This window comes from Abramis brama, assembly GCF_963993115.1.
Source record: "Abramis brama genome assembly, chromosome: 13".
NCBI classification, from domain to species: domain Eukaryota; kingdom Metazoa; phylum Chordata; class Actinopteri; order Cypriniformes; family Leuciscidae; genus Abramis; species Abramis brama.
The window spans coordinates 31,995,190-32,022,779 of NC_139975.1; the positions used below are offsets into that span (position 1 = coordinate 31,995,190).

Below are 27,590 nucleotides of genomic sequence, written 5' to 3' on the forward strand. Positions count from 1 at the left end.
CCAGTTTATATACTGTCTATGATCTCATCTCACACATGCTACTGGCAAGTTAGCCATATCAAACTACAGAGACAAAATAAACTGTCGCACCAGATATCTTTTTTTATATCTTTTTACTTATTGCAGTATTTAGTTTCAGTTATGATTACATCAAAAAGAGCCAAAAGTAGCTTCCATGATAATACTATGTTGTTGTTGTTGTTTTACAACAAGTCAGTATCTACACACAATTTAAGTCAATATTTAAAAAATTACGGATTTGAATGGATTCATACATTGTATAGACAATAATGACTGGTGGTATCAAAGATTATGAAGCAATAATAACTAATATAACTGAACTTATAATAAAAGCCTAAATTAGGTTAAAGTTTTAAAACTTTAAATCTAAAAAAAAAGTTGTTATTATCAGTGTTTAGACAGCTCATAAGCATTAGGGACTCCCTAGGGACCGGAACAAATAATTATATAATATTATAAAATAATAACATAATTATAAAATAATAATACTTAGGCTGACTGTGACCTCTATGCATGAAAGGGTTAAAGAAAAAATGTGATTACTAACTTGTAAGACTAGTTTCAGCAGCACCTAGTTTCGACACCTGAGGCTCCAAAAGATCATCAGAAACTCCACCCTCTTACAAAACCTAGCAGGAAGTGACTAGTCTTTATTTCTATCTTTCATTTTCAATGAATGCTAAAACGAGTTGTGAAGAACAGACGAGGACACATTATATTAGGGTTTTTGTGTATTTCTGAATTAATCCAGATTAGATTTTGATTGTAATGGTGATTTACTTTTCAAACCAACGTTCAAAGAGTGAAAGTAAATTGTAGATCATTGGATCTTTTTCAAGACGAGGAAATGGATTCAAATTCTGTGGAAGAGCTTTCTTGTCCTGTTTGCTGTGAAATCTTCAAGACTCCTGTTTTTCTGTCCTGTAGTCACAGTATTTGTAAAGAGTGTCTACAACAGTTCTGGAAAACTAAGGAAACTCAGGAGTGTCCTCTCTGCAGGAGAAGATCATCTAAACATGATCCTCCAATTAATCTCACATTAAAAAACTTGTGTGATTCATTGATAAAGGAGGGAAATGAGAAACGTTCATCAGGATCTGAGGAGATCTGCAGTTTACACAGTGAGAAACTCAAACTCTTCTGTCTGGAGGACAAACAGCCTGTGTGTTTAGTGTGCAGAGACTCAGAGAAACACACCAATCACACATTCAGACCCATCAGTGAAGTGCTTTCATCTTACAAGGTAAGACAAATGTCTCTCATGCCATATGCTAAATACAGTGTTAAACATAAACAGTTCCCTTTCGATTCGGCTCACTTCGACATTGCGTTTGCTAATGCTTACTCCAGCCTTTGTAACGTAGTTCGTAGTTGTTATGGGAAGAAGGAGGCGAGAACTGGTGAACATATAAACACATAAAGACAGCAGCCCCTCACGGATAACTTCCACCACACATAATAAAACAAAATATCAAATAAAACAGTCCAGGCCTGGTCCTCTCTCATCCTTCACGATCATCGCTCCTCCGTGAGAGACACAAGACCGGTGCGGTGCGCAGGTGTCACTCATCAGCAATCACACCACTTGCCTTGCGCCGTTCTCGGCCTCGTCCTGCTCACCACAGCCTGATTTAATCATTGCAGTAACACTGGCCAATGGTGTTCAAACAAAATATGTGGGGCTTCCTTCTCTATAAGGCGGCATTTGGACGTCATTCATTCTGAATCTTTTCCTTCAGCCAACCTTCTGCAAGAAGCCTATCATCAAAGGGCACATTCCAAATGGTGTTTTTGCACCTTGTAGGGCACCTTATTGTAGGTGACCTTGAAGGGCACCTCGGGCCATTTGTAGGGGTGTTCCAAACGAAACGTGTTCCAAACGAAAGTGAACAACTGGTTTCCTTCACAAAGGGCCCTTCCACAAGGCTGTTATAGTGAAGGGTACATGCGATGATCACTTCAAGGAAGTAATTTTATCATTTATGGTCATGTGACCCAGCGACAACTCATGATTCAAGCTAGATGGCGGGAGAGTTCGAGTTAACTTACAAACAGAGCAATTCAAGTTTCATACATTTTTGTCATGTCATGTTTAAATAAGTTTTAAATAAGCTGTCCCTTCTGCTGCTGCTCGGTGTGAGCATAAACCGGTGGTGAGACCAAGATAGCCGTAGCCGAAGCATCGTCATGGCTCGAAGAGTCAGAGGCCCCGTCCTGACAGGGACAGCAGGCCTGACGCTGTCTCTCAGGGAAGGAAAGCTGCACCCAGCGCTGAAGACGAGCTTCTGAAGAAGTCTGGACGTGGTCAGAAACGGAGAAGTCGTGGCAAAAAAACTGTCTGGATCTCCGTGCCGTACAGCTAGCGCTCGTGTGCTTTCTCCCAGACATTCTCCACCGTCACTTTCTCTTCAGGACGGACAACATGACAGTAGTAGCATTTATAAATCAGCAAGGGGGTGTGAGCTCGCGGCCTCTGCTAGGGAAGGACCTTCTTCTTTGGGCAGATCAACACCTCCTCTCCATTCAGGCTTTACATGTCCTCGGATGCCTAAAAATCGGCGAGGACATGCAATCAAGGGGCTGGGTGATCCACGGAGAGTGGAGACTACACCCTTTGACTGTCAATATGATTTAGAGTGCATTCAGAGGGACAGAGGTGGATCTCTTTGCATCCATGGAGGACACTCACTGCCCGGTGTTTTATTCGTTGACACAGTCTCCCCTGGGGGTAGATGCACTCGCTCACAGCTGGCCAAAAGCACACCACAAGTATGCCTTTCCTCCAGTGAAACTTCTGCCTTGTGTGCTTTGCAAAATCAGAGAGGAGAGAGAATCAGTTCTGTTAGTGGCACTGAAATGATCCAACCAGCCGTGGTTCCCAGAACTGGTGGAGATGCTGACAGCCCCTCTGTGGACTATCCCCCTGAGGAGAGACCTCCTCCTCAAGCACTCCCTCCCTCATGATATACCCCAACCCAGAGTCAAGAAATCTCCATGTCTGGCCGCTCGACGGAGCTTTCCAGCCTCAGATGTGGTCTCTCAGAGCTGTTGAACACTATCTCTGAGCTCAGGGCTTCTTCCACAAGGTGTCTTTTGTTGTGGCAAAATTTCTATTAAATTATCATCACTGCGTGAGAAACACTCTGAATCATATGGTCTTTTAAAAGTATTTATTCTTGCAAGAAGGTTCAGTCTACCACACAGAAGTTACGCTGTAGGGTGAGTGACACACAGGCAGGAAGAGATGGGCCTTTATACCCTGTTTCAAGGTTCCTTCCCAGCGGCTGTTTCTTTGAGCCATATAGATAAGGGACCCGTTGCTGTTCAAGTTTCTATACCTAAAGACACAAACTGTCAGATACTAGGGTCAAAGATCCTGTCCCATATGTTACTGAAGTGGCACACCAAGCCCCTCCCCAGGCACGCACATACATATATCTTGTTTCACACATTTACAATATAGACACGTGACACATTACTTTGCAATATATGTTGAAGATCAATGGAAATCAAATTTTTCCATTACACTTTGCACACGTAAATAGAGAGTTTTCACAAATTGGTGCAGGTCGTGGGTAGAAGACCCATTTAACTGCCCAACACCAATAATTATTGCTTTCCTTGATAGAGGCCGTATGCCATCCACAGTGAAAGTGTATGTGGCCGCTATAACAGCATTCCACGTGCACGTCTATAATCGCCCAGTCGTTAGAAATTACCTAGTGGTACGATTTTTAACTCTTTCCCCACCATTGTCGAAAATTTCTGCCATTTGTTAAAAAAAAAAAAAAAAGCTTCCCCGCCATTGATAGAATTTCCTGATTTCTGTGTTTTCACTGTTATACGCACTATTACGCATCTTCTGAAAGAGTAATGAATCTCCTGACTAAAACATATGCGAAGAAGATGCAGAAACAAAGAAACAAGCGATTTCATATATGCAATCATATGCATATGTAAAATGATGTGATCACCGACATTAAACAGCATATAAATCAAACCTGCCAAATGTTACTGAATGAAATGTCGACCGAGGATGAGGTATAGGACTGTGCAAGCATTAGGGGTGTTGATGGACTCGACGTACTCCATCTGTGTTTTGATCTTCGTTCTGAATCGTCCAGATGTAGTCTTAAACAAAAGCATGATTTTCTCAGCTTTTTGCTCAAAATTTAGCTTTTTTTTATGAAACTTACCCACATTACCCAAGTATTGATAAAAAAAGAATGCATGAAGATTTTTATTTATTTTTTTTTGCATGAAGAAGTTTCTATTTAAAACCAGAGGGTCAGTTCTTTCTATTGATATATTGCATGTTCAGATATTTACAAACAAATTTTCTGGGGGCCATGAAATGTTTGTGAAAATGATCAAAAACACTGGCGAAGGCTGGCAACTTTTTTTTTTTAAACGTTGGCATAGAAAGAGTTAAAGGGAGCAAGAAAGCTGAGCCGCCACCTTCCTCGACAGCCTCTGTAGTCCCATTTAGCCACTTGTTAGCAACAGCCTTTTTCAAGATGTAACAGCTTAAAAAAAAATCACAAGTGGGGTAATACTGATGTATTTTATGTCATAGAATAAAACCTGAAAGTGTCTTGAACTTGTGTTCACCACAGACCTTATTTCAGGCATTTAAACAAAATCCCATTCAAAAAATCCATTGACTTCGGGACGATGGAACCGGAAGTGCCAAAATGCAACTCGCTTCCGCGTTTTGGCCTACAAAGTGTTGTCATACCTGCACCACTCTATTGCCACGCTCATTTCGATCTGTGTGTGAAACTTGACATACTTAGTCGAGCCAGGATCCCTTGCTGTTACACAGTGTGATTTTATACGTTCCCCATAAGCGTTAGCAAAGAGATTCTTATGGGGACCTAACTCAGGATCTTACAATGCCAAGTTGCTTCAGTCAAGATTCTGAATGAATGACGTCCAAGCGCACTGTGTGCAGAATTATTAGGCAAGTGAGTATTTTTTTATGCATTTTTTCCAACTCCAAGCTATATAAACTTGAATGCTTACTGGATTTAAGCATATCAGGTGATGTGTATGTGTGTAATGAGGGAGGGTGTGGCCTAAGGAGATCAACACCCTATATCAAGGTGTGCAAAATTAACTGATTTAACTGACTCTGAAAAGTCAAAAATTTAAAAAAAGTCTTTCAGAGGATTGCAGCACTCTTTAAAATTGCACAGAGCTCCACTCCAGACGACAGCAAGGTGCTCCATCGCATGCATCAATGTACTAGCCAGTAAATGCCTTAAAAATGAAAGAATAATGACCCCATGGCCCCCTTCCTCACATGTTCTAAACCCTATTGATAACTTGTGGGTCCTTCTAAAAACGGGAGATTTACGGTGAAGGGAAACAGTACACCTCTCTGAACAGTGTATGGGAGGCTATGGCTGCTGCACAAAAAATTGATCATCAACAGATCAAGAAATTGACAGACTCCATGAATGGACGGCTTATAACTGTTATTGAAAAGAAGGGTGGCTTCTTTTCAATAACATCAATATTGGTCACTCATTCTTTTCTTTAAATCTCAGAAATGTTTATCTGTAAAGTGAGTTGTTTATTTATTATTCTCACTTTAACAGATGAAAATAAACAAGTGAGATGGGAAATTTTTCATTTTTCTGCATAATAATTCTGCACACTAAGAGTTGCCTAGTAATTGTGCACACATAGAAATTGTCCTAAGAAAGCTAAAACCTCACTTTTACTTCCTTAAATATTCAGGTTTGAGGTTTATTAACATTTTGGATTGACTGAGAGCACTGTGGTTGTTCAATAATAAAATTAATCCTCAAAAATACAACTTGCCTATTAATTGTGCTCACAGTGTAAAGAGAGGGAAGCCCTTCATATTTTGCGTGAGTTACATATAATTAGATAGAGTAAAGGATATGCGTATTTGGCGTGCTGTCCGAGGGGAATTTGGCCTGAACCCAGAGTACTCCCCCATCCCAGGTTTGGGATAGCAGTAAGTGAGGAGATGGGGTGGTGGAGTGATGCTGGAAAACTGTCATAGAATAGTGGTAAAAACTGCTGTATATAACTTAAAACCTCCTGATGTTAATTGAGTTGACTGACTGGATGAACTCCTCCCATGACAATTAGGTTAATTATCTGAACGTGCTTCTCCCGAACTTTGTTAGTAAAACATAATTTAAAAAATAGAAAATTTTCTGGGTTAATAATTTTTTTCCCCATTAATAATATGTGATTTATTACAAGACACACCAAAAAGTGAGTAATACTAGCATTCTTTCACTTTCTGTATTTGTATTTACACAACCACAAATGTATAAATGCGTGGATATAATAATTAAGAATTGGCCATTTCAAAAAACATATTTGTTTAATGAAAACACGATTTCTTGATGTTCATCCTTTCCAAAATTAAATAATTAAAAAATATATGGCCTGCCATTTTCAGGCACAAATGCTTCCTGAGAATGACCCATTTGTAACGATGACTGACTCGGATGAATGTTTGAATCCATATGCAGTGCTTTATTTCACACAGCAGTACAAACAAATAGATAATCAAGGTGAGTATCATAGTCAAAAAATGCAGGGTCGATAACAGTAGAAGCAGTCCAAAATAGCAAACAAGTCCAAATCCGATAATCCAAGAATCGTGGTCACAAACAGGCAATATCACAAAACCAAAATAGGGATAAGCAAAACACTCGAAAGAGACAGGGTAAACGTCTCCGGTTACTATCGTAACCTCGGTTCCCTGAGAGGCGGGAACGAGACATTACGTCACTGAAGTATATGGGAACTCCTTCCTTCTCCATTTCACTGAAATCTTATAGGCTAACGCCAGCTGGAGACAGCTGGCCAATTGACGCGAACATGCAAATGCTGACCGACCGCGGGCAGTATAAATAGCGTGGGCGCGACAATTACGTCAGAATCAAGACTGAACGCTAGCACAGCTGATCAAACGGCGAGCACGGCGGCTGACGTAATGTCTCGTTCCCGCCTCTCAGGGAACCGAGGTTACGATAGTAACCGGAGACGTTCCCTTTCAAGGCGGTCACTTCGACATTACGTCACTGACGTATATGGGAACTGTATAGAATCCCGCCGTGAGCGCAGTGAAGATAAGCCCTGAACGGGGTCAAGCCACACTCCCACGAGAGACAACAGTTCTAAGCCAGCAGCACCGCTAGGAGCACTCGAACTGATAGGCAAAACTAGACCAAGAAACATCTGATCCGACCTTACCAAGTTGCATATCCAATGCAATGAAGCGAAGGCTGCACTGGACAGGGCAGCACAACACCATAAGCATTCAAACACAAGAGTTAACACAGTGTCGACGGCAATAGCGGTGACAGCTGCATAACCTATAGCCATACACAGAGTAACAGTTTATAGAAAACTACTGCGTAATGCGGAAACAGCCGTGAAACCTTAAGTCATAACACAGAGTTAGCAGCAATGGTAACTCCGCATAATGCAGACCACTGCACAGCTGGTGGTAACAGTTCATGAGTACACTTAATAAAACTCACCGAACCCACGACGCTATAGGCAGTGCACCAAAATTGAAACCCTGGCGAATGTGTTCTGAGAAGACAGCCAGCATACCTAAATCCCGTAGGCATTAAGCCAACATTGAAAGCGTCGAATTTAGGAGAAAGTCTCAGTATAAAACAGCACGTCCCTAGTACCATCCACCAAGCACACAAACAGCTAGTCAGACTGCTGCCTAGTGATCCACGTACATCCGCAAAGCCCTTACAGGGCCAACAGCACTCTGAGCATCGGCATCATGCGAGGCTGACGGCTCAGCAGATAAGGCGGGCAGGGATCAAACTGTGCTCTGAACGGTGTAAGCGACTTCGGAACGCAGCTTGGTATCGGATGGGGAGTGACGCTGCAGTCACCAGGTCCGAGACAATGCAACATCCTTCACTTAGAATGAGCGTAGGTCTCCAAAGTGCTTCGCTGGGGCGAGAGCAGGTGGAAGGCCATATTCAAGGAAGCTCTCAGCACTTATTAGTGTGAAGTGTCTTGCTCAACTATGGACCCAGCAGCGGACACACAAGAAGGTTCCACAGCTTGGGGCTGGGGTGCCAATCGTGCCGATCACCTGTAGAAGCAGGACCTTCCTGAGGGGGATTGTCATGGGGGAGCCCCATAACTCTCAGGTCCATGAACCGGGGATGAAAGGCCAGTAAGGGGGTCACAAGGAAACTGACACTCCCTTGTAGAACATAGCCGATGTTCTATAGCCGATGTACGGAAGTTCAAATTAACACATAATTGAATGTACATAAACACAGTGCTAGTGGCCGTAGCGACAACAACTGTGAATATACGCAGTTAGATAATAGCCCCATAATAGCATAGAACCTCAGAAGTACACAAACACAGTCGTAGCCGTAGCTAGAACTGTGAGTATACGAGTTAGTACAGAATAGTCAGTTGCACTGAAGGCAACGGGGCAACATAACAGCGTAGCACATGTACATAACAGCATTGGTCGCTGTAGCGCCAACTTAACGCAGTAGCTCAGTATAGGCACTGAAGGATACGGGGCAACACCGCAGCATGAACACATCCATGTGCAATTAAATGCAGCGCAGGTCGCCGTATATCGACAGAGACTGTGAATATGCACAGTTCGACTGGGATAGCTAGTTGCACTAAGATACAGGGCAACATGACAGCATAACACAAGTGCGCAAGAATAGCGCATCCATGTATGTACATAAATCCAGCGTAGTCGCCGTAGCGACAGAAACTGTGTAGAGACAGAACTGAGATGCACAGTTAGATCAGGATGGCTAGCTGCACTGAAGGAAACAGGGCAGCATTACAGCATAACGCATCCATGTATGTACATACATCCAGAAATTGTGAATATGCACGGTTAGATAAGACAGCTAGTTTTGCACTGAAGGAAACAGGGCAACAAAATAGCAAAAACACATCCTTGTACGTACATAAGTGCAGTGTAGTCGCCGTAGCGACAGAACTGTGAATATGCACAGTTAGATAGGACAGCTGGTTGTTGCACTGAAGGATAGAGGGCAACATAACAGCATAACACATCAGTGTGCACTTTTAAAACATCTGTGTGTATAATGCAGCGCAAGTCGTCGAAGCGACTGAAACTGCATGAATATGCGCAGTTCAAACGCAATGGTCGGTTACGTTGAAGGGCAACATAACAGCATAACGCTTCAGTGTGTACACAGATGCAGCGCAAGTCGCCGTAGCGACAAACTGTGACTATGCACAGCAACAACGACTGTAAATACGTAGTAACCAGAATAGCCGGTTGCACTGAGGATACAGGGCAATATATAACGGCATAAGTCATAGACACATATCAATGTACATAACACAGCGTCAGTGGCATTGCACAGCAACTGTGAATACACAGCAATCAGAATAGCCATTTGCACTGAAGGATACAGGGCAATATATAACGGCAAAATTCATAACACATATCAGTGTGTAGTGTGTACGTATACATAGCGTCAGTTGCATCGCACGACAACTGTGAATACGCACTGCATAGTAATCAGAAAAGCCATTTGCACTGAATGACACAGGGCAATATACAATGGCATAGATCATAGCACATAACAGAGTGCGGTGTGTACGTAACGCAGCACCAGTTGCATAGCGCAACAACTGTGAATACGTAGTAGTCAGAATAGCCATTTGCACTGAAGGATACAGGGCAATATACAACGGCAAAATTCATAACACATGTCAGTGTGTAGTGTGTACGTAAACACAGCGTCAGTTGCATCACGCAACAACTGTGAATACGCACTGCGTAGTAATCAGAATAGCCATTGCACTGAAGGATAAAGCGCAATATACAACGGCACAAATCATAGCACATATCAGTGTGTAGTGTGTCCATAAACACAGCGTGAGTTGCATCGCGCAACAACTGTGAATACGCACTGCGTAGTAATCAGAATAGCCATTGCACTGAAGGATACAGGGCAATATACAACGGCAAAATTATAACACATCAGTGTGTAGTGTGTACATAAACACAGAGTCATTTGCGTTGCACAACAACTGTGAACATGCGGTAATCAGAATAGCCATTTGCACTGAAGGATACAGGGCAATATATAACGGCACAAATCATAACACATTAGTGTGCAGTGTGTACATAAACACAGCGTCAGTGGCGTAGCGACAACAACTGTGAATACGTAGTTGAATGGCCAGTTGCACTGAAGGATACAGTGCAATATATAACGGCACAAATCATAACACATATTAGTGTGCAGTGTGTACATAAACACAGCGTCAGTGGCGTAGCGACAACAACTGTGCATACGTAGTTGAATGGCCAGTTGCACTGAAGGATACAGTGCAATATATAACGGCACAAATCATAACACATATATCAGTGTGCGGTGTGTCCATAAACACAGCGTCAGTTGCATCGCGCAACAACGGTGAATACGCACTGCGTAGTAATCAGAATAGCCATTGCACTGAAGGATACAGGGCAATATACAACGGCAAAATTATAACATATCAGTGTGCAGTGTGTACATAAACACAGCGTCAGTGGCGTAGCGACGACAACTGTGAATACGTAGTTGCATGGCCAGTTGCACTGAAAGATACAGGGCAGCCTGACAACATAAGCTGTAAACACATCAATATGTAAAGTTACGTAGGCCCAGCGTCAACAGCATAAGCGGTAACGACTGCGCAACCCCGTAGTCAAGACTGACTAGAAGGGGGGTAAACACTCACCGGATTGCGGCTGTGCACTTTCCATTGTCAGAGCGGGGCGTCAGAGACTCATAACATCCACACTTCCCTTTTAGACTCGGCCATGCCTTTGCCTCGTCTCTCTAGACGTGCGTCTTGCGCACGACTACCACTTTTAGGACGTTGTGGAAGACGGAGTCTTTCGTGAAGTAGCCTGTTCTTTAGAAGTTTTGGTGGAAGTCCGGCCGCAGCGGGACTTGAACACCGTCATTTCCCTAGACTGGCTAGGAAGACTTGAGTTGCTATAGAAACAGTGTTTGGGTGCAGGCGAGCGGGTTGTACAACGCGCTCGTTGGCTGCTGCTGAGATACCGGGCTAAAGTATCGTCTTGGGCGGGAGAGGGCCCACCAGCGGCCTGCTGGCGGCAGTGGGCCTCATCCCCGCTGATGCCCGGGTTTATTCCTCTGAGGGCGCGCACTGTCCGGCACGTGCCTGTCGTCCTTAAGTGCGGCCTCGGTTGATCCTTGAGGGTGGAGCGAGTCAATAGGACCCGCACATATCTGCATGTAGTAGCAGCCATCGGATGCGGGGAGGGTACGTGGTGAGTAACCTCTATTGCAACTTCCACGATGACTTCAGATAAGACTTCTAGCGTGAAGAAAAAGAGTCTGACGTAATTGTCGCGCCCACGCTATTTATACTGCCCGCGGTCGGTCAGCATTTGCATGTTCGCGTCAATTGGCCAGCTGTCTCCAGCTGGCGTTAGCCTATAAGATTTCAGTGAAATGGAGAAGGAAGGAGTTCCCATATACGTCAGTGACGTAATGTCGAAGTGACCGCCTTGAAAGGGAACTGGCAATACTTCGCAACATGATGTACAAACAACATTGCTTATAACCAGAGCCCGTCTACGGAGAGCCTTGGCACTTCCTATTAGCCCCATTGTATCGATCTTGGTTGCAGTTCCATTAGAATTCCACTGGAGGTGATCGCGGGCGAGTGCAGAATGAATGGGAGTCAATGGGGCTAGACGGCTAAATGTGTCTCTTTCACCCGATTACCGTTGAGAAATCTCAGATTTTATTGTAAATTTTGCAAGTTCAACATGGGTTATAGGTCGAAAGTTGAATGAACGAGTACTTATTTCTTTTCGATTTCTTACAGGTTGAGTTGTTGTTGCCCATAACACGCTAGCATTCTGCTAATGACGTCAGCATTCTGACGTCATTGACATTTTAAAAGACTTTTTAAACCAAATAAGTGACTCTAAAAAATCTAACACCCAGCAATGTGTAATTTCTTTGCATCTCCTTTCGAATACAACATTCAAATTACTAGACAAAAAATTATATCCTGAGAAAATTGGATTTTGAGTTTTTTTTGCCATAGACCTCCATTCATTCTGCACTCGCCTGCGAGCGCCCCCGCATGGACAGAGACGTGTTACTGCAGCCAGTCCAGAAACCGGAAGTAAGCAGAGAGTGCCAATTCTCTTCCTATTAGACATTCTCTGTTATAACTGATAGGAACAGGAAGTGATGTGGCAGTATTCAGTATTCAGGGGATGGCTCCCTCTGGCGGTTGAAGGACTGAATGGCAGATGCAGATGTTACACCATTCAACATATAAATAATATAACAATAAAAACATCCAAACATACAATGTTTAAATCTCTTAGAGCTGCATAAGTTTCACAGATTTTCATCTTAACCTGTAGGAGGAATTTAATACAGCACTGACGTCCTTACAAAACAAGCTCAAACATGGAAAAGAAATGAAGAAAAAGTGTGATAGAACTATTAAACACATCAAGGTGAGGATATAAAGAGTTAAATACTCACCATTCACACACAGAGTTTATTATTGACATTAGTGGAGTGTGTGTTCATACAGCGCTGACTGAAGTGAATGTGATTTGATTTCAGTCTCAAGCTGAGCACACAGAGCGTCAGATTAAAGAAGAGTTTGAGAAGCTTCATCAGTTTCTCAGAGACGAAGAAGAAGTTACAATCACTGCACTGAGAGAGGAAGAGGAGCAGAAGAAGCAGAGGATGAAGGAGAAGCTGGAGGAGATGAACACACACATCTCAGCTCTTTCACACACAATCAGAGACATGGAGGAGATGATGAAAGACAATGACGTCTCGTTTCTAAAGGTGACAAATCAATCTGGCTTCATTCTCTGTGCATAAAACAACTTGTATAGAGAGACTCATTGACACTGAGAGTGTTTGATAAGATATTAAAATGTTTTCAAACTCTATATTTTCCAGAACTATAAAGTCACGATGGAAAGGTGAGTGAGCTGCTCGTATCTCTTCTCTCAGTGGATCTGAACTCAAATTCACTGCAGTTCTGACTCCTGAATGTTCCTCAGAGTCCAGATCTCACAGCCGGATCCACGGATGAGTTCTGGAGCTTTGATTCATGTGTCGCGTTATCTGGGTAACCTGCCGTTCAGAGTCTGGGAGAAGATGCTGGAAACTGTCCAACACAGTGAGTCTCAGCAGATTTGACACCAGTGCAGAAGATAGTTCAGATATAAACGCACACAACATCAACATTTGATAGAAATATATTTAACAATCACTTGAATTTCTAAGTGAATCTGAACTGTATTACGGGAAATCATCAGATCATACAGTAAACTCATAACGAAAAGTCTATTCCTCATGGTTTATATTTATGTATTAGGATACAATAATGTTTATTGAATACTGATATTAAACCTGAAGCCTCAATCCATTCTGACAGTAACTGAGAGACCATTGTTATGATTTATGATTTCTTTCAACAAAATTTTATATGTGTTTTACATTTACATTTCTAATACATCATATTTCATCCTGTAATCTGATGTTATTCTCTTTGCAGCTCCGTTGACTCTGGATCCAAACACAGCACATCCTCATCTCACACTCTCTGCTGATCTGACCAGTGTGTCGCTCAGTGATGTAGGTAAAATACTTCCTGATAATCCAGAGAGGTTTGATGAGTATGCATGTGTCCTGGGATCTGAGGGCTTTAACTCAGGAACACACTGCTGGGATGTGGAGGTTGGAGACAATACATACTGGATTCTTGGAATAACCACAGCATCAAACCAAAGGAAGGGAGTGGTTTTCTTTGACTCTAATGTCTGGTGTGTGTGGTACATGAACAGCAAATACACCTCACAATCCCCAGAGCAACCCGTCACTGTCTTTCCTGTTAAACAGAAGCTTCAGCGTGTGAGAGTTCAGCTGGACTATGACAGAGGAACAGTGTCATTCTCTGATCCTGTAACTAACACACATTTACTCACATTCACATCCACCTTCAACGACACAGTCTTTCCATTCTTATGTAATCACTGCAAAACTTCCCCTCTGAGGATCTTACCAGTTAAACTGTTTATTACAGCAGAAAATCACAGTTAAATCTGATTATGCTTCTAGATTCAGTTTAGTTTTGCAAATTATGCTTCAATAATAACACTGTAATAAAAGGGTCTCATTCACAGTGTTTGGAATAACGCCGTTTAAAAGAACGGCGTTAGGTAACGACGTTATTTTTTCAGTAACGGGGTAATCTAACTAATTACTTTTCCCGTCGTTACAACGCCGTTAACATTACTGGACTTTAAAGTCGTTGCGTTACTATGCATTGATTGAATAAACTGTGTAATCCGAACGCACCCCTGGCTCGCACAGCTAGTGAGGAGGTGGGTTAATAACGAGTTAAGCGATTATGATTGGCTAAGGCAGAGTCATGTGTTTCATGGTAGCCAATCAGAGCCAGTGTTTTTACACACATGCCAGCACACGCGCCACAGAGAGAGAGAGAGAGAGAGAGAGAGAGAGAGAGGCGCGGGCGCGATCGAAAAGGCGCAAAGTGTTTACATTTGTGTGAGTGTGTGCGTGCATGCGTGCGTGCGTGCATGTGTGTGTGTGTGTGTGTGTGTGTGTGTGTGAGGTGCGGACGCGATCGAACAGTGGAAACATAAAAACATACTCCGTAATTTTGTTTATGGATATTCAAACTGCAAAGTGTTTAAGTTACTGCTAATTAAAATTTTAAGGAAAACAAATATAACGTTATTAATCTGAAATGTAGCAAATTAATTTTCAATTCATTCAGGTATAATTACCAAACATATCTCAAGGTCTTTTTGTCTTTTTATTAATTTAATTAATTAACTAATTATATAAAACTATTGTCAGTGCACTACAAATAAACTGGTTCTATGCCTTTACTTTATTAATAAAACTTTTAATAAAAAGTTGAGAGCGGTTGATTTAATTTGCTAGAGTTAAATGCACTTTATATGGTGTAACTGTTTACTTTTCTTACAAAGATAATGCTTGAAGTGCAGGATAAACCTCTTGCTGTCTGTCGACATGCAATAAATATCGAAAGTTATATACAAACACCTGTCTGTTCTACTCATTTCAACTGACTTGTGAAAACTGCAAAAAAAAAATCCAAATTCTTTGACATATAGTAACTTTTTTTTTAACAGTAACGCAAATAGTTACTTTCCCTGGTAATGAGTTACTTTTATTTTATAGTAATTCAGTTACTAACTCAGTTACTTTTTGGAACAAGTAGTGAGTAACTATAACTAATTACTTTTTTAAAGTAACGTTCCCAACACTGCTCATTCATCAATCACATTAAATGTAACATTTAGAGCCAACTTAACCCTTGTGTGTCCTTAAGGTCCTTTTTGTCTTTTCAGATATGTCATATTTTGATATGTCAAAACAATAAAACTGAAAAGACAAAGAAAAGACGAAGACAAAACTGAAAATTAGTTTCCTGTGTTAATGCCAACTTCATAAATGTGTTTATTTTTATTGGAATTTTCTTATTTCACCCTCATCTTTTTCTTCCATGAATCAATTTTACACTAGTAACACAAAATATTTACAATCAGGACCTTAAGGACAAAAATACCCCCATTGAAAACTACATTTCTTTTTTTTTTTATCCCAGGGCCATTTAACAAACAAACATTTAACATTTTTACTCTGTTGGTAAAGATACAAAAATGTATATTTGGACTTTTTCACAAGATGGCGCCATTTTCTCAAGTTTGGCCTATAAAGCAAATACTCGCTTTATTCATGTTTTCTTCTTCTGCATATTTGCGCATCAATTGGATAAATGATGCCGTTATAATTCGTGTGGATGTCAGTGTGGTTTGTATGCATGTACTAGAAAAATGGTCTGTGTGCGTGTGTGTGTGTGTGCACGTCTAATATTTGATAGAGAAAATTTCTACTGTACTGCAAATCAGTGCATTTAATGGGGACAGTTTAGCACTGAACCCAAACAAAATCTCATAGAAAGCTGTTTTTTTATTTTTTTATTTTTTTATTTAAAACACAACTTGTTTATATTCATGGCTTTTATTTGGTTGCAGTTTTTGAGTTTAACATGTTTTATTAAATATACATTTTATATTTATATATATATATATATATATATATATATATATATATATATATATATATTTTAAACCCCTAACTTTTTCTGTTTTCACTTTTGTAACTTTTTTTCAACAATAATCTTCCAAGAGTTTTCTTCTTCTTGAGGGTCTTCAGAATTAAATTTGTGCTCCGAAGCTTCAAATGTTTATGACATGTTTAAATATGTTTATTTTTTGACACAGACATTTTTGTCCTCTAAAGACCTCAGAGTAACTTTATAAACTGAAGCATAAGGGTTAAAAATCTGATTTCTGTATTTTTGTTTATGTTGTTTATGTATTTCTGTATATGTTATTATTATTATAAATTTGATAAGTAACCATTATATAACTCATAAAATAATGAAAGTTTGTTTAAATCTACGTTTGCAATATGTAAGACAACATAAAGTGTTGACACATTTTAGTCATAGACCCTTTTCAGATTTCCGGGTTTCTCAGAAGCAGAAGTCGTCATATTTGGGGAAACTTAAATATGTTTGAATGAGAGACTACATTACATATATCTTTTGTTTTTCCATTTGCTCAAATGGCAAAAGAAAAACTCTACAATAGAGTTTTCACAACTTTCCTTATTTTTCCTTTTACAGAAATCACTTTTTAAGGACTACAACACACGGCTATGACACTGTTGTCTTTTTAGAGCTGCTTTACAGCAGAATTGATTTCTGTTTGCATCATTGATCATTATTTTCCTGTTTATCACTGTAAAGCTGCTTTGAAACAATCTGTATTGTATAAAGCGTGATATAAATAAAGGTGATTTGAAGTCACAATGAAAAGGAAATAGTGACAGATCTGTTCTTACATATTGTGACATACATCCAAGTGTAACAGATTATCAGAAATGTAGGGCAGGTTCATCAGTTGTTGACTGGATGTTGAGATGTGGATGTTGCACGCAAAAATGAATGTGAGCTTACAGTCGATTGTAGAGTTTAAGGAGAATAAATGATTGGATTAAATATGACAAGGATGAAATAAAAATGTGTACATGGATGAATCGTTTTACAATAAGATCTGCGGTTTTTCAAAATGCTTGGAAATTTCACTTTCATTTTTTACTTTTATGTGCATTGATAACAATAATCTCGTGTCAATTTAATTTTACATTAATGAAAGTAAAATACAGTCGTTAATCAACTTGTGAGAAAATAAATCAACACATGAAGAGAAACTTTAAACCATCTGATATGACCATCAGTAAAATAGATGTGAAATAGTTTTGAGAAATCACACCAGTCTCTAGACCAGCGCTGCCAACTTTTGAGTTCAGCTTGGAGTGAGAATTATAGTATTAACACAAATTTCACAAATAGATTCGATAAGCTTGCGGTTTGATTTCGATCTTGATTTCGATTAGATTCAATGTTGATTCATTTTGAAATACTGTATATCATGTACAGTGTGTTATTTTGTTTCTCAAGGAAAAACATCTGTCTAAACTAATGCTGTGAACAATAGCCTACAGGGAACCATGTCAGCCGTACATTATTATAAAAAGCTAAAGGCACAGTATGTAATTTTGGCCATGTTCAAAACAATAACGCAGGTGTAGTGTGGAATCATGGGAGTTGTCGTCTTCACCTCCACTGCCGATGGGAATCAATCCGACGGGACTCAAATCATGTTCATGGATGAGGAAATGAAATATAGTTTTATAACCATTACGTTTGATCACATGATTTTATTATTGCTAAATGACTTTATTTGTCGAATTAAATAGTGGGGTAACACAGCACAGTTGTACATGATAATTCTGGGGATGGTGTAGTGCTCGTTCTGCAGGGGATGGTCGGCCCTTTGAATGGGTGTGGTCCTCCATCTCTGGGTCTGACCACTGTGTTTGGGCATCACAGGAGGGCTTTGATGTAGAGCACGGCTCCTCATCCCGATCCATCTCATCCGACCCATCAAGCTCATCTGAAGGTAACAATACAGTTCACGGGCATCAGAGATATCACTTTATCATTATTGGATTGTGCTGCTAACACATTTAGTTTTTATGATATGCATTTTAGCTTTAGTTTCTGAGAAGGGTCATTCTGTGTCAAATCAACCAAATTTCAGAAACTTCCCCGGCTCAATTTTTTGATTTGGTTAATAATTTTTTTTCTGAAGAAAGACAAACATAAATAGTGATTAAAGTCAAAATATTAAATGTCACATATTTTCTGAGTAATCCACTATTTTGTAGAGGAGGTCAAAATGACAATTTTTCACCTGAGATTAGGAGTCAATTTACAGGGGTGCAAGAATGACTTGAGAAAGATGGCAGCATCATATTATTTTTACACAGAGATTAGTAGGTCTATTAGTTAAATAAATAACAGTGAAACTAGAATTGTTTCTTGTTTCTCTCTATCAAAAACTGCATCAGGGATTTTTTTCTACACACAAATAAACTGTGTACTGTAAACTGTAAACACACTGCACTGCACTCAGTCCATAAACTGCCTTACATTTGAAGCTTTACAGAAAGCAGTAAAACTAACTGGCTGTCATTAACGTTACTGGACAAACACTGCAATGCTGTGTCCTGTGCAGATCTATCTGTGACATTAGTAGATAGTTTTTGTGTAGTCTGCTTGTTGATGATTGTGTTTAGGCTGTCGTAAATGCAAAGCTCATTGGGTCCACAGAAAAGGTTGCTTGCTGTGATCCAGTGGTTGTCATTTACGTTCAATACTTGGACAAATGGTGTCTGTGGTGTCCCAACCACACCTCCTTGGTGAAGACTCCATTACTACTTTAGGACTGTGGATGGATATCTTTGGATAAATCTGTGTTTAGCTTATTAGTAGTAATTACACAAAGATGGACATCACAATATTTAATTTTACATGCTTAACTTATTTTGTGAATTGTTCGCATAGCTAACTTTTGATTGTCAAACTATTATGATTGTACGTGCACACTAAAAAAGACAGTACAGTCAAGTTCACCTCCAACGCATCTTTGTCTTGGCTGTCTGTCTTTGGGTCCTGTGCTGCCACTGATGGTGTTTGGCTGTCAGCAGAAGGTGTGCTGGTTGTCCCTAGAGCTGTAGGCACCTGCTTTATTTCAGGAAAGACATTTGAAAATAGAAATGTATTTGAAAATTGTGTTATTTGTTAAGTAATGTATCCAAATGTGCTTAATGTTACCACTGTTTTTTAATTGAAATGGCTTGTTGATGGAGGTAACAGACTCCTCTCCTGCTTTGCTTTCTTTGCCTCCACTTCTCCTTCAGGATTCGGTGCTCCTATGTGTCACGGAATGAACAGGTTCAGACGAGATGTGAGTGACAATAATCTTTATTATAAGCAGAAGCACGGAACCAGGTGTTAAGCAGGTGAGTTGAAAACTTGCAGAAGGATACTGGAACTTAACTGAAGGATAATACAGCCTCTCTGATGCAGGTAGATGATGGCTGATGACTGGAGATAGACGGAGGACTGAAGAAGGCAGGTGAAGACGGGCTGAAGTTGACTATGAGGATAACACAGGTACAGTAAGTAGTGAGGTGAGTCTGAGTAGAGACGAGACCAGACGATGACTGAAGGGTGAGTGCTGAATATAAAGGGGTGAGATGATGACGAGGTGCAGGTGATGATGATAATTACGAGGGGAGAGTGAGTGCAGGTGCGCCAAAGAGGATCCTGGGGAATGTAGTGCAGACACAGATGAGGAAGAAGGCGGTGAATGTGACACTATGAAATTAAATGTATACATTTACACGTATACATTTGTACAAGTTATTTTTTGTGTAGTAGTGTAGTTACAGTTAATTTTATGAAAGACTTGGAATTTCTGTCCAAATGTCATAGTAATGAGCCAATAAGGCCAATACATTTTTTTTTTTTTTTGCATTACAGTAAGTTGGTGAACAGACAGACAGTTGGACAGATGCAGGGATGGAAAATGCATCCTTAGGCCTGTCTTACCAGATCAGCAATTTATTATGTGTCTGTATTTTGTGTAATTTTAACATTTTTTGAAGCATAACACTTACCAATACACATTTAAATACAATATAATGTTGATTGTTTTACCTTTCTTTTAGTGATACGTTCCGCATCGTTAAATTCTCTTAAAAGTGCAGTGTGCGTGTCTTTGCAGTCATTATGAAGTCAAGTCTGGTCAGTCGTCTTCCTTTAAAGAGAATTTTCTTCAAGTCCCACTGACTCTTTTCCATAATTCCTTGTGTCTTGTTGTCCTGTGTGAAATTCTGATAAGAAAATAAAAACGGCTATAGTATCTTATCTAAGGACTCAGAGTAAAGTAATAGGTTCAGACATTTAAATTCATCCACATTATTCCACACCTGGCACTTTTTCTTTGAAATCTTTGAAAATGTCTTTGAGAATAGATGGTATGGGGATCCTTCACCATGCCTGCCCAGGTCCCCTGAAGATACAGTATAACATATTATTTTTTACATATTGTTTGGTCATGTTTTAGGGAAACTTCTCTGCATACTCTACATCATATCTATACCTACAGTAAAACAACATCTGTACAAAGCTGGGCCCGGTTTCCCGATAACGCTCACTCTTAGCGCTCTAAGAAAGCTCGAAAGATATATCTTACCAAAGTTGTTTATGTTCCTAAGTGTGTTCCCCAAACCATACCTTAGGAAGCTGCTTAAGATATACCTTCTTACGTGCGACGTTACCGGGTGCTGTCTGTGGCGATGCTGCTGAATTGTTTGATATCGATGGCTCGAGAATCAATTATTCTCTCGTGCAGGGTCTGTTTATGTGAGAAAGCGGTGATCTTTATAAATGAAGCACTTCAGAAATAGTTGAAATTGCAATTTATTATGATTATTGGATATTATAAAAAATAATCCAAACTATAATAGCCTATAATAGCCTAGCCTACATATTTTAAAATTGTAACATATATTGCTGCCACAATAACCTTTTCAAAATTTTACGTGCTTTCTTCTCTTTCCCATTTTTGTTCGCTGAGTTGGAGCTGCGATGAAATATTGTTCTTGTAAATACTTTCCAGCATTTCAGTAATAAAAGTTTACATCTTGCGTACGGTGCTCGGCAGTGATCAAAAAGGATTTAAACCGTGAATTTTGAATCTCTTGTAAACTCAGAGATGTGGATTCAGACGGCAATTAAATTACCACACGACCTGTTTGTCAATAAACAGTAGGTTCTAATTTGGCAAGGGATTTTTACGCGGGTTGGGTGAGAAAAACACTGATATTATGGATTCGGACGGCACTAAAATCACCGACTTACCCCTGTAAATGTTTAAAATACCGGACGAGCCCATGAGAAACAATATTAGCATCCGAACAGGACTTAACTGACAGTAGCCTATGCTTTCACTGGCCTTTAAAAGAGCGTTTTAATTAAATTAATAATATTGTATAATAATATAATTAAAAATCTAACAACAATCAGTGTAATGACAATTTTATTCTTTGCATGAAAACACTTGAATTAGCCTAATTTAATACTGTCTGGGTGTATTAAAACTTCAGAATTATATTCATATCGACCTGCAACAGTGATAAGGTAAAGCTAAGAGTGGTCCAGACCAACCTTACGAAAGTGTGACTTACAGAAGATATACTTAGCAAACGAACGTTTCGGGAATCGTGCCATAAGGTTAAGAGAGAGGTTAAGGAATAGGTTAAAAACTACTTAGAGATAAGAACGCTTTGGGAAACCGGGCCCTGAAAGTTATCCCGATGGTGAAAGCAGAAGAAAGGTATTGAGACCAAAACTGACAAGATCCACATCCCTTGAATAATTCATTTGCATAACAAATTTAATGTGAATGTGATTAGTAGATTTTGATATTTGCCTTGGAGCAAGCATTTGATGGGCTGACTATTTCCATGCCTGGCAATGGGCCAAAAGTACTACAGACATCTGACAAACATTCTACATGGTCATGTCAAGTACAACTTTACACCTAAATGATTGTAGTAACCAAATATATGTTTAAGTCTTTCTCTGAGTGACTCTTTCAATCACAAAAAAGTGTAACTGACCCAGCATCATGCTGTCCAAAGAGCTTCATGAGGCAAGAAGTTGGCAGCCAAAGTGGAAATGAATGTCTCACTGTAGGACACATTTGGATCACCTTTTTTATCGAGGGGTGCAGTGCCTATGACCTCCATGAAATGTCTGTGAAAAGACGTCTGACTGAAGGTGTCCTAAAATATGAAATTTTACATGATGTTTACATGAGTGATTTGAATCAAGTTAGCAGAAGACATAATTTGAAGACATTTTTCATGTTTACTGTGTACCTCAAGGTCCTCAGGAGCAATGCTGCTGTCATCAACAGCTGATTCCCCAATGGTGGTCAACAAAGTCTGGATGTTGTTGAAGTGCTTCTCAACATGTTCAGAGCTGCATGGGCTTGAGAAGATGACAGTGCAACTAAGGAGCATTTCATCAAACTCTACAATGGGACTTGCTGTGGTCAAAAGTCTGAAAACATGCATGGCCAACGGTAGTTCTTGTGCACTGAGAGAGCAATAAAAATAACAACATTGTCATAAATCATCATGAATAATTTGTTGCCATTCATTTGATTATCTTTTTTATGAAAACAAATATAACTTACTGCTTTTTACACAGGGATTTAGCATTTTTAATTATATGGCTTAGACAGCGGTGGACAATAGGAAGACTGAAGTCTTCAGTGGTGCCTTTCCCTGTCAATATTTGATAATAACTTTGGAGCAAGGCATTGAGGTTAGTTTGGCTGAAGACGAGTGAGGACCATGGATCCATCACATATTATCATGAGTGAACTGATGTTTGTGTCCATATTGCTTGGCATGATCTGTCTGGAAAGCACTGAGAAAATACATTATAGATGAGGTGGTGTGGTCACAGGTCACATACGAGCTGCTGGAAAAGGAGAGGAACCCTTGTATGGGTTTCTGACCACCAGCTCGTATATGTAAAAAGGACCTGTGCTGTGTTTACTTTTCTTCACAATGCTTCCTGTTGCATCAAGATATACTATGTTGTCTTTACATCTTTGGTGGAATATGTCAATGCTTTTGTTTGACCAAAGCATCACACCCTTAGGATGAAGGAACAGTTTCTGGATATCCTCATCCAGCTCATCTCTTTTTTCTTCTACCATCATCTGGAGTGTTTCATTTTTATGTTCCCTGTCCTTCATTCTTTTTCTGAAATGGATTTCAGAACACCTGGCGATGGTGCCTCATCTCGACAGCCAGACTCTACCACAGATTCTTTAAGGTTTTCCATTTTCTTAAGATAGAGAGCCCTTGGTAGTGTTGTTTGCAATTGCTGATTTATTTCCTTTTGGTCACCAGCTCTTACGGGTCGCCTTTGCAGCTCTGTTTTATTGTGAACTACCATGTCACCTCTGAACGACACCTGTGCTTTAAGTGTGTTCTCACTGTGCACAACAACATCAACTTCTACTGGGCAGTCAGTGAACAAGCAATAGCCAGAGCATTTAAAAGCAGGTGTGTTCCTGGTTGATCCCTGTATTTTAACTATGTAAAAGCAAAACTGCAATGTGGATGGATTGTGTGAATGCCTGAAGAGATAATGTTAGTCCACTGCAATCCCTTGAAGTGATCCTTTTTTGTTTTTGTTTTCTTAGTTTTTTTCCAGGCAGTTTGAGGAATATAAAAGAAGGTGGTGCAGGAACACTCTCTGTAAAGGATTAATCTTCTTTGGCAAGACGGACATCATCGTCAACGCAAAGACGTAAAACACTGAAATACAGCACTCAATCACCTTAACTACTACTAATAACACAGATTTGATCAATAATAATGCCACTGACGATTCTGATTATCGATCCGATTCTTTAACGATTCTTCTTGATAACACTGTGTGGAAAAATGCAGTCATATGCTTTTTTTAAAAAAACAAGTGGTTTTATTTATTTTAAAGCTTAAGCTTGAGTAAGCAAACTGTACTTTTTATGTAATTTATGTAATAAATAGAACCTTATTGTAAAGTGTTACTGATTAGTTATACACCGATTCAGATGTCTCCTGAGTTCACTGCTGGAAAGATCAGTTGTTTTAACCATTCATTAAATAAATCGGTTCAAAGGAGTCATTAGTTCGGGAATTGGACGTGTCATGCGCGCTGTGTGATTATCCCAGCAGTTAGGACATGGACATCCAAGATTTGTGTCAACACAGAAAACATTTCATCACTGGATAGTTTTTTTCGTTTAATTAAAGTGTTGTTTTATGTCAGCTGAATGTCCGGAGCGCTTTTCAGAGAAGATAAGGCAACTTATTTAGCACAATTCACACCCAGCGGTAATTCAGGAGAGAAAAAAATCTCAGAATGCTCCACATGAAACTTTTGGTCTTCCGACCTTTTACCGCCGTATCGATTTATTTTGATTAACATGTGCGAGGGAGAGAGAGCAAGGCAGCGCTAGTTTGGAGGCGGTCTTGTTTACACTTTCGCCTGGCTCCGAAGAAAGAGAGAGCGCGCGCGCAATCGGGTTTCTCTCTCTCTCGCTCTCTCTCTCTCTCTCTGCTCGTTCTTTCAGTTAAACATGCGCTGTCACAAGCGCAGCAGTTCATCTACATTACTCACCGATCAAATAAGACTTTGGCAGGACAAAAATTCACTATGGCGGGCGCTAAAACAAGTTCAATACAGGAAAATTCATGCGTGAATTTAACTGAGTAGTACATGACCATGCACTCGCACAAATGCGACCACATAAAATTTTTAACTAGCACATTCTCAAAAAATGGTTGCAGTCTGGAACCCTGATGATGATTGTTCGTTTGTTATACATCACAAACTCACCTTTTCCGACAATGTTGAGTCTCACCCGACAACCGCGACAATCTAGGGCCGCTCATGCAGGCTCAGCGCAGGTGCCGGTCGCGTGCAGCGCTGCAGTCACATGAACAGAGTTTGGCCTTCCCCTACTGACTTTCACTTTCGGTGCCCGAATGGAATTGAATGAGGCTTTGCGATTTTTTTTTTATCTAGGCCTACGTGAAATTCTGCATCCATTGTACTTTTTATTTTTTTATTTTTTTTCCCCCTCGGAAGGGCAACGTGAGTCGAGAAGGGCATATGGGCAGTTGCCCGGGCAACCTGAGCAACCCCCCTGTGCACGTCCCTGGTAACTAGATTAAAAAGTTTGTCGAGACAAACTTTAAGTTGGCTTGAGAAAGCCGGACCAGAAAGTTTAAAGTAGTTTGAAGTTTAAATTAGTTTAAAGTTTAAATTAGTTTGAAGTTTAAAGTAGTTTGAAGTTTAAATTAGTTTAAAGTTTAAAGTAGTTGAAAGTTTAAAGTAGTTGAAAGTAGTTTGAAGTTTAAAGTAGTTTGAAGTTTAAAGTAGTTTAAAGTTTAAATTAGTTTAAAGGTTAAAATAGTTTAAATTAGTTTGAAGTTTAAATTAGTTTAAAGGTTAAAATAGTTTAAAGTAGTTTAAAGTTTGAATTACCGGTAGTTTTAAGTTAAAAAGTTGCTATGGTGTTTCTAGTGGATTGCTAAAGTGTCCTGGGTGGTTGCTAGGTGGTTGCTAGGGTATTTTGGGTGGTTGCTAGGTGTTCTGGGTGGTTGCTAGGCAGTTGCTAGAGTGTTCTTGGTGGTTGCTATGGTATTGCTAGGCGGTTGCTAGGGTATTCTGGGCGGTTGCTAGGGTGTTGCTATGCGGTTTCTAGGGTGTTACTAGGTGGTTGCTATGGTATTCTGGATGGTTGCTATGGTGTACTAGGCGGTTGCTAGGTGGTTGCTAAGGTATTTTTGGTGGTTGCTAGGGTGTTCTGGGTGGTTGCTATGCTGTTGCTAGGCGGTTGCTAGGGTATCCTGGTTGGTTGCTAGGGTGTTGCTATCCTCTTGAATTAAGACCTTCTCCCTCGTATGTTCTTTTTCATATTCCTTTTGAAATGTAGTCATCTCTTGTGTAACTTCCTCCTTTGCGCCTTCAATCTCTGGTACATCTTCCTCTCCATCTTCCTCTTTTAGCGCTGTCTCCACCTCCTTTAAGTCCTCTTTCTTTACATCCACTGGCCCAAACTCTTTCTTTTTTTCAGATTCTTTCTTTCCCTCTTCTGCTTTTAAATATTCCTCATCTTGTATGATGTCCTTCTCCTTAAAGGGGTCATATAATACAATTTTTGTACAAGCTAATATGATTCTTTAGGGTCTAAATTAAAAGTTTGTAATATACTTTAAAAAATTTCATTAGTATTGTAAGAAAACACTAATTTTACCTGGTCAAAAACAGCTCTGTTTTCAGCACGCCATTTAAGTGCATGTGTCTTTAAATAAATATTGAGCTTTGCTAACCCCGCCCCTCTGTTCTGTGCATACACCATTTCTAACACAATAACCATAACGCATTGTTCATTATAAACGTGGGATTATGAATTATATTGAGAATGTTGTACATAGAAAACATGCCGTAATGTAACGTTACCCTAAGTGTAAACCGCATTCATCGTGAAGCGTGCATCAAGCGATTTGCAAAGATTAATATAAATATTAATATAAAGGTTTATAAAACGTTACACTCACTTCAGTTCTTCTGGAGGTGCAGCAGGAACACGAATAGTTGGTACCGATCCTTTTTTCAGGAGCAGCTTCTTATACTGACCCTCGTTTGTAAAGCAGTCTGGTGTGTAAAATGATTTGTGCAAACATGAAAGCTTTGACGTTGATCGTGGGGAATATTCCTTTCGAAAACAAAACTCAGCCACTGCGTCTTCAGCGGTTCGGATTTAGAAACATCAAAGCGGCTGGCCAATAGAGGGCGCTAGGGCCCTATTTATTTATTTTAAAATAAATAAAAATTAAGTGAATTGATGCTTAAAAAAAGCAAAATTATCTGCCAATGGGGTAAGATTAAACTTAATTCAAACAGAAACAAGATTATTTTTCTTACCCCATTGGCAGATAATTGAACTTTTTTTAAGCATCAACTCCCTTAATTTTTATTTATTTCCCCAGAAAACAAGACTTAATATCTTATGTCATTTTACTCATCTAGTAAATGCATCTTGATTTAAGAATTGTTAGATATTTGGACTGGAAACAAGACAAAAATACTAAGTAAGAGAAGCATTTTTGCAGTGTTGAATCAAAATCTATTCGCAAGCTCGATTCTCACTCCAAGCTGAACTCAAAAGTTGGCAGCCCTGGAAGATGGTGATGTAAGTTTTCCTATTGGCATTAAAAAACAACAACATCTGAATTCGGAAGACCATACTAGTATACTACTCATACTGCATTTACCATATTTCTGCAAGAGAAATAGGAAGAGTATGCTAGTATAATGTTCTGAATTCAGCAACTGATACCATCTGTGACCCCCCTTTACCCCCCCCCCCCCCCCCCCCAATCCCCCAACCCCCACCCCCACCTCCACCCTCTTAC

The 27,590-nt window shown here is 39.9% G+C and overlaps 1 protein-coding gene and 1 long non-coding RNA gene across 2 annotated transcripts in view; one reads left to right on the forward strand and one right to left on the reverse strand.

Annotated features, from left to right (window-relative positions):
• Positions 1 to 655: 655 nt before the first annotated feature.
• LOC311094701 (nuclear factor 7, brain-like) lies at positions 656 to 15,198 on the forward strand. The gene is made up of 6 exons (XM_084132825.1): positions 656 to 1,264; positions 12,464 to 12,559; positions 12,672 to 12,902; positions 13,020 to 13,042; positions 13,124 to 13,242; positions 13,621 to 15,198. Exons 1-6 carry the CDS (start codon positions 869 to 871, stop codon positions 14,163 to 14,165), a joined length of 1,410 nt encoding a protein of 469 aa, XP_083988951.1. The 5' UTR covers positions 656 to 868; the 3' UTR covers positions 14,166 to 15,198.
• A 2,348-nt stretch (positions 15,199 to 17,546) lies between these two features.
• LOC311094718 overlaps positions 17,547 to 27,590 on the reverse strand; it is a 49,381-nt gene continuing 39,337 nt past the window's right edge. The window contains exon 4 of the long non-coding RNA XR_014608712.1: positions 17,547 to 18,142. This is a non-coding gene — a long non-coding RNA (uncharacterized lncRNA). The remainder of the gene's footprint in view (positions 18,143 to 27,590) is intronic.

Bases quoted from the DNA above. Each gene is read 5' to 3' on its own strand.
- LOC311094701 (XM_084132825.1), top strand. From the start codon at position 869: ATGGATTCAAATTCTGTGGAAGAGCTTTCTTGTCCTGTTTGCTGTGAA. The intron at 1,265-12,463 runs GTAAGACAAATG...CTTAACCTGTAG, and splicing joins AAGTGCTTTCATCTTACAAG to GAGGAATTTAATACAGCACT. The intron at 12,560-12,671 runs GTGAGGATATAA...ATTTGATTTCAG, and splicing joins GAACTATTAAACACATCAAG to TCTCAAGCTGAGCACACAGA.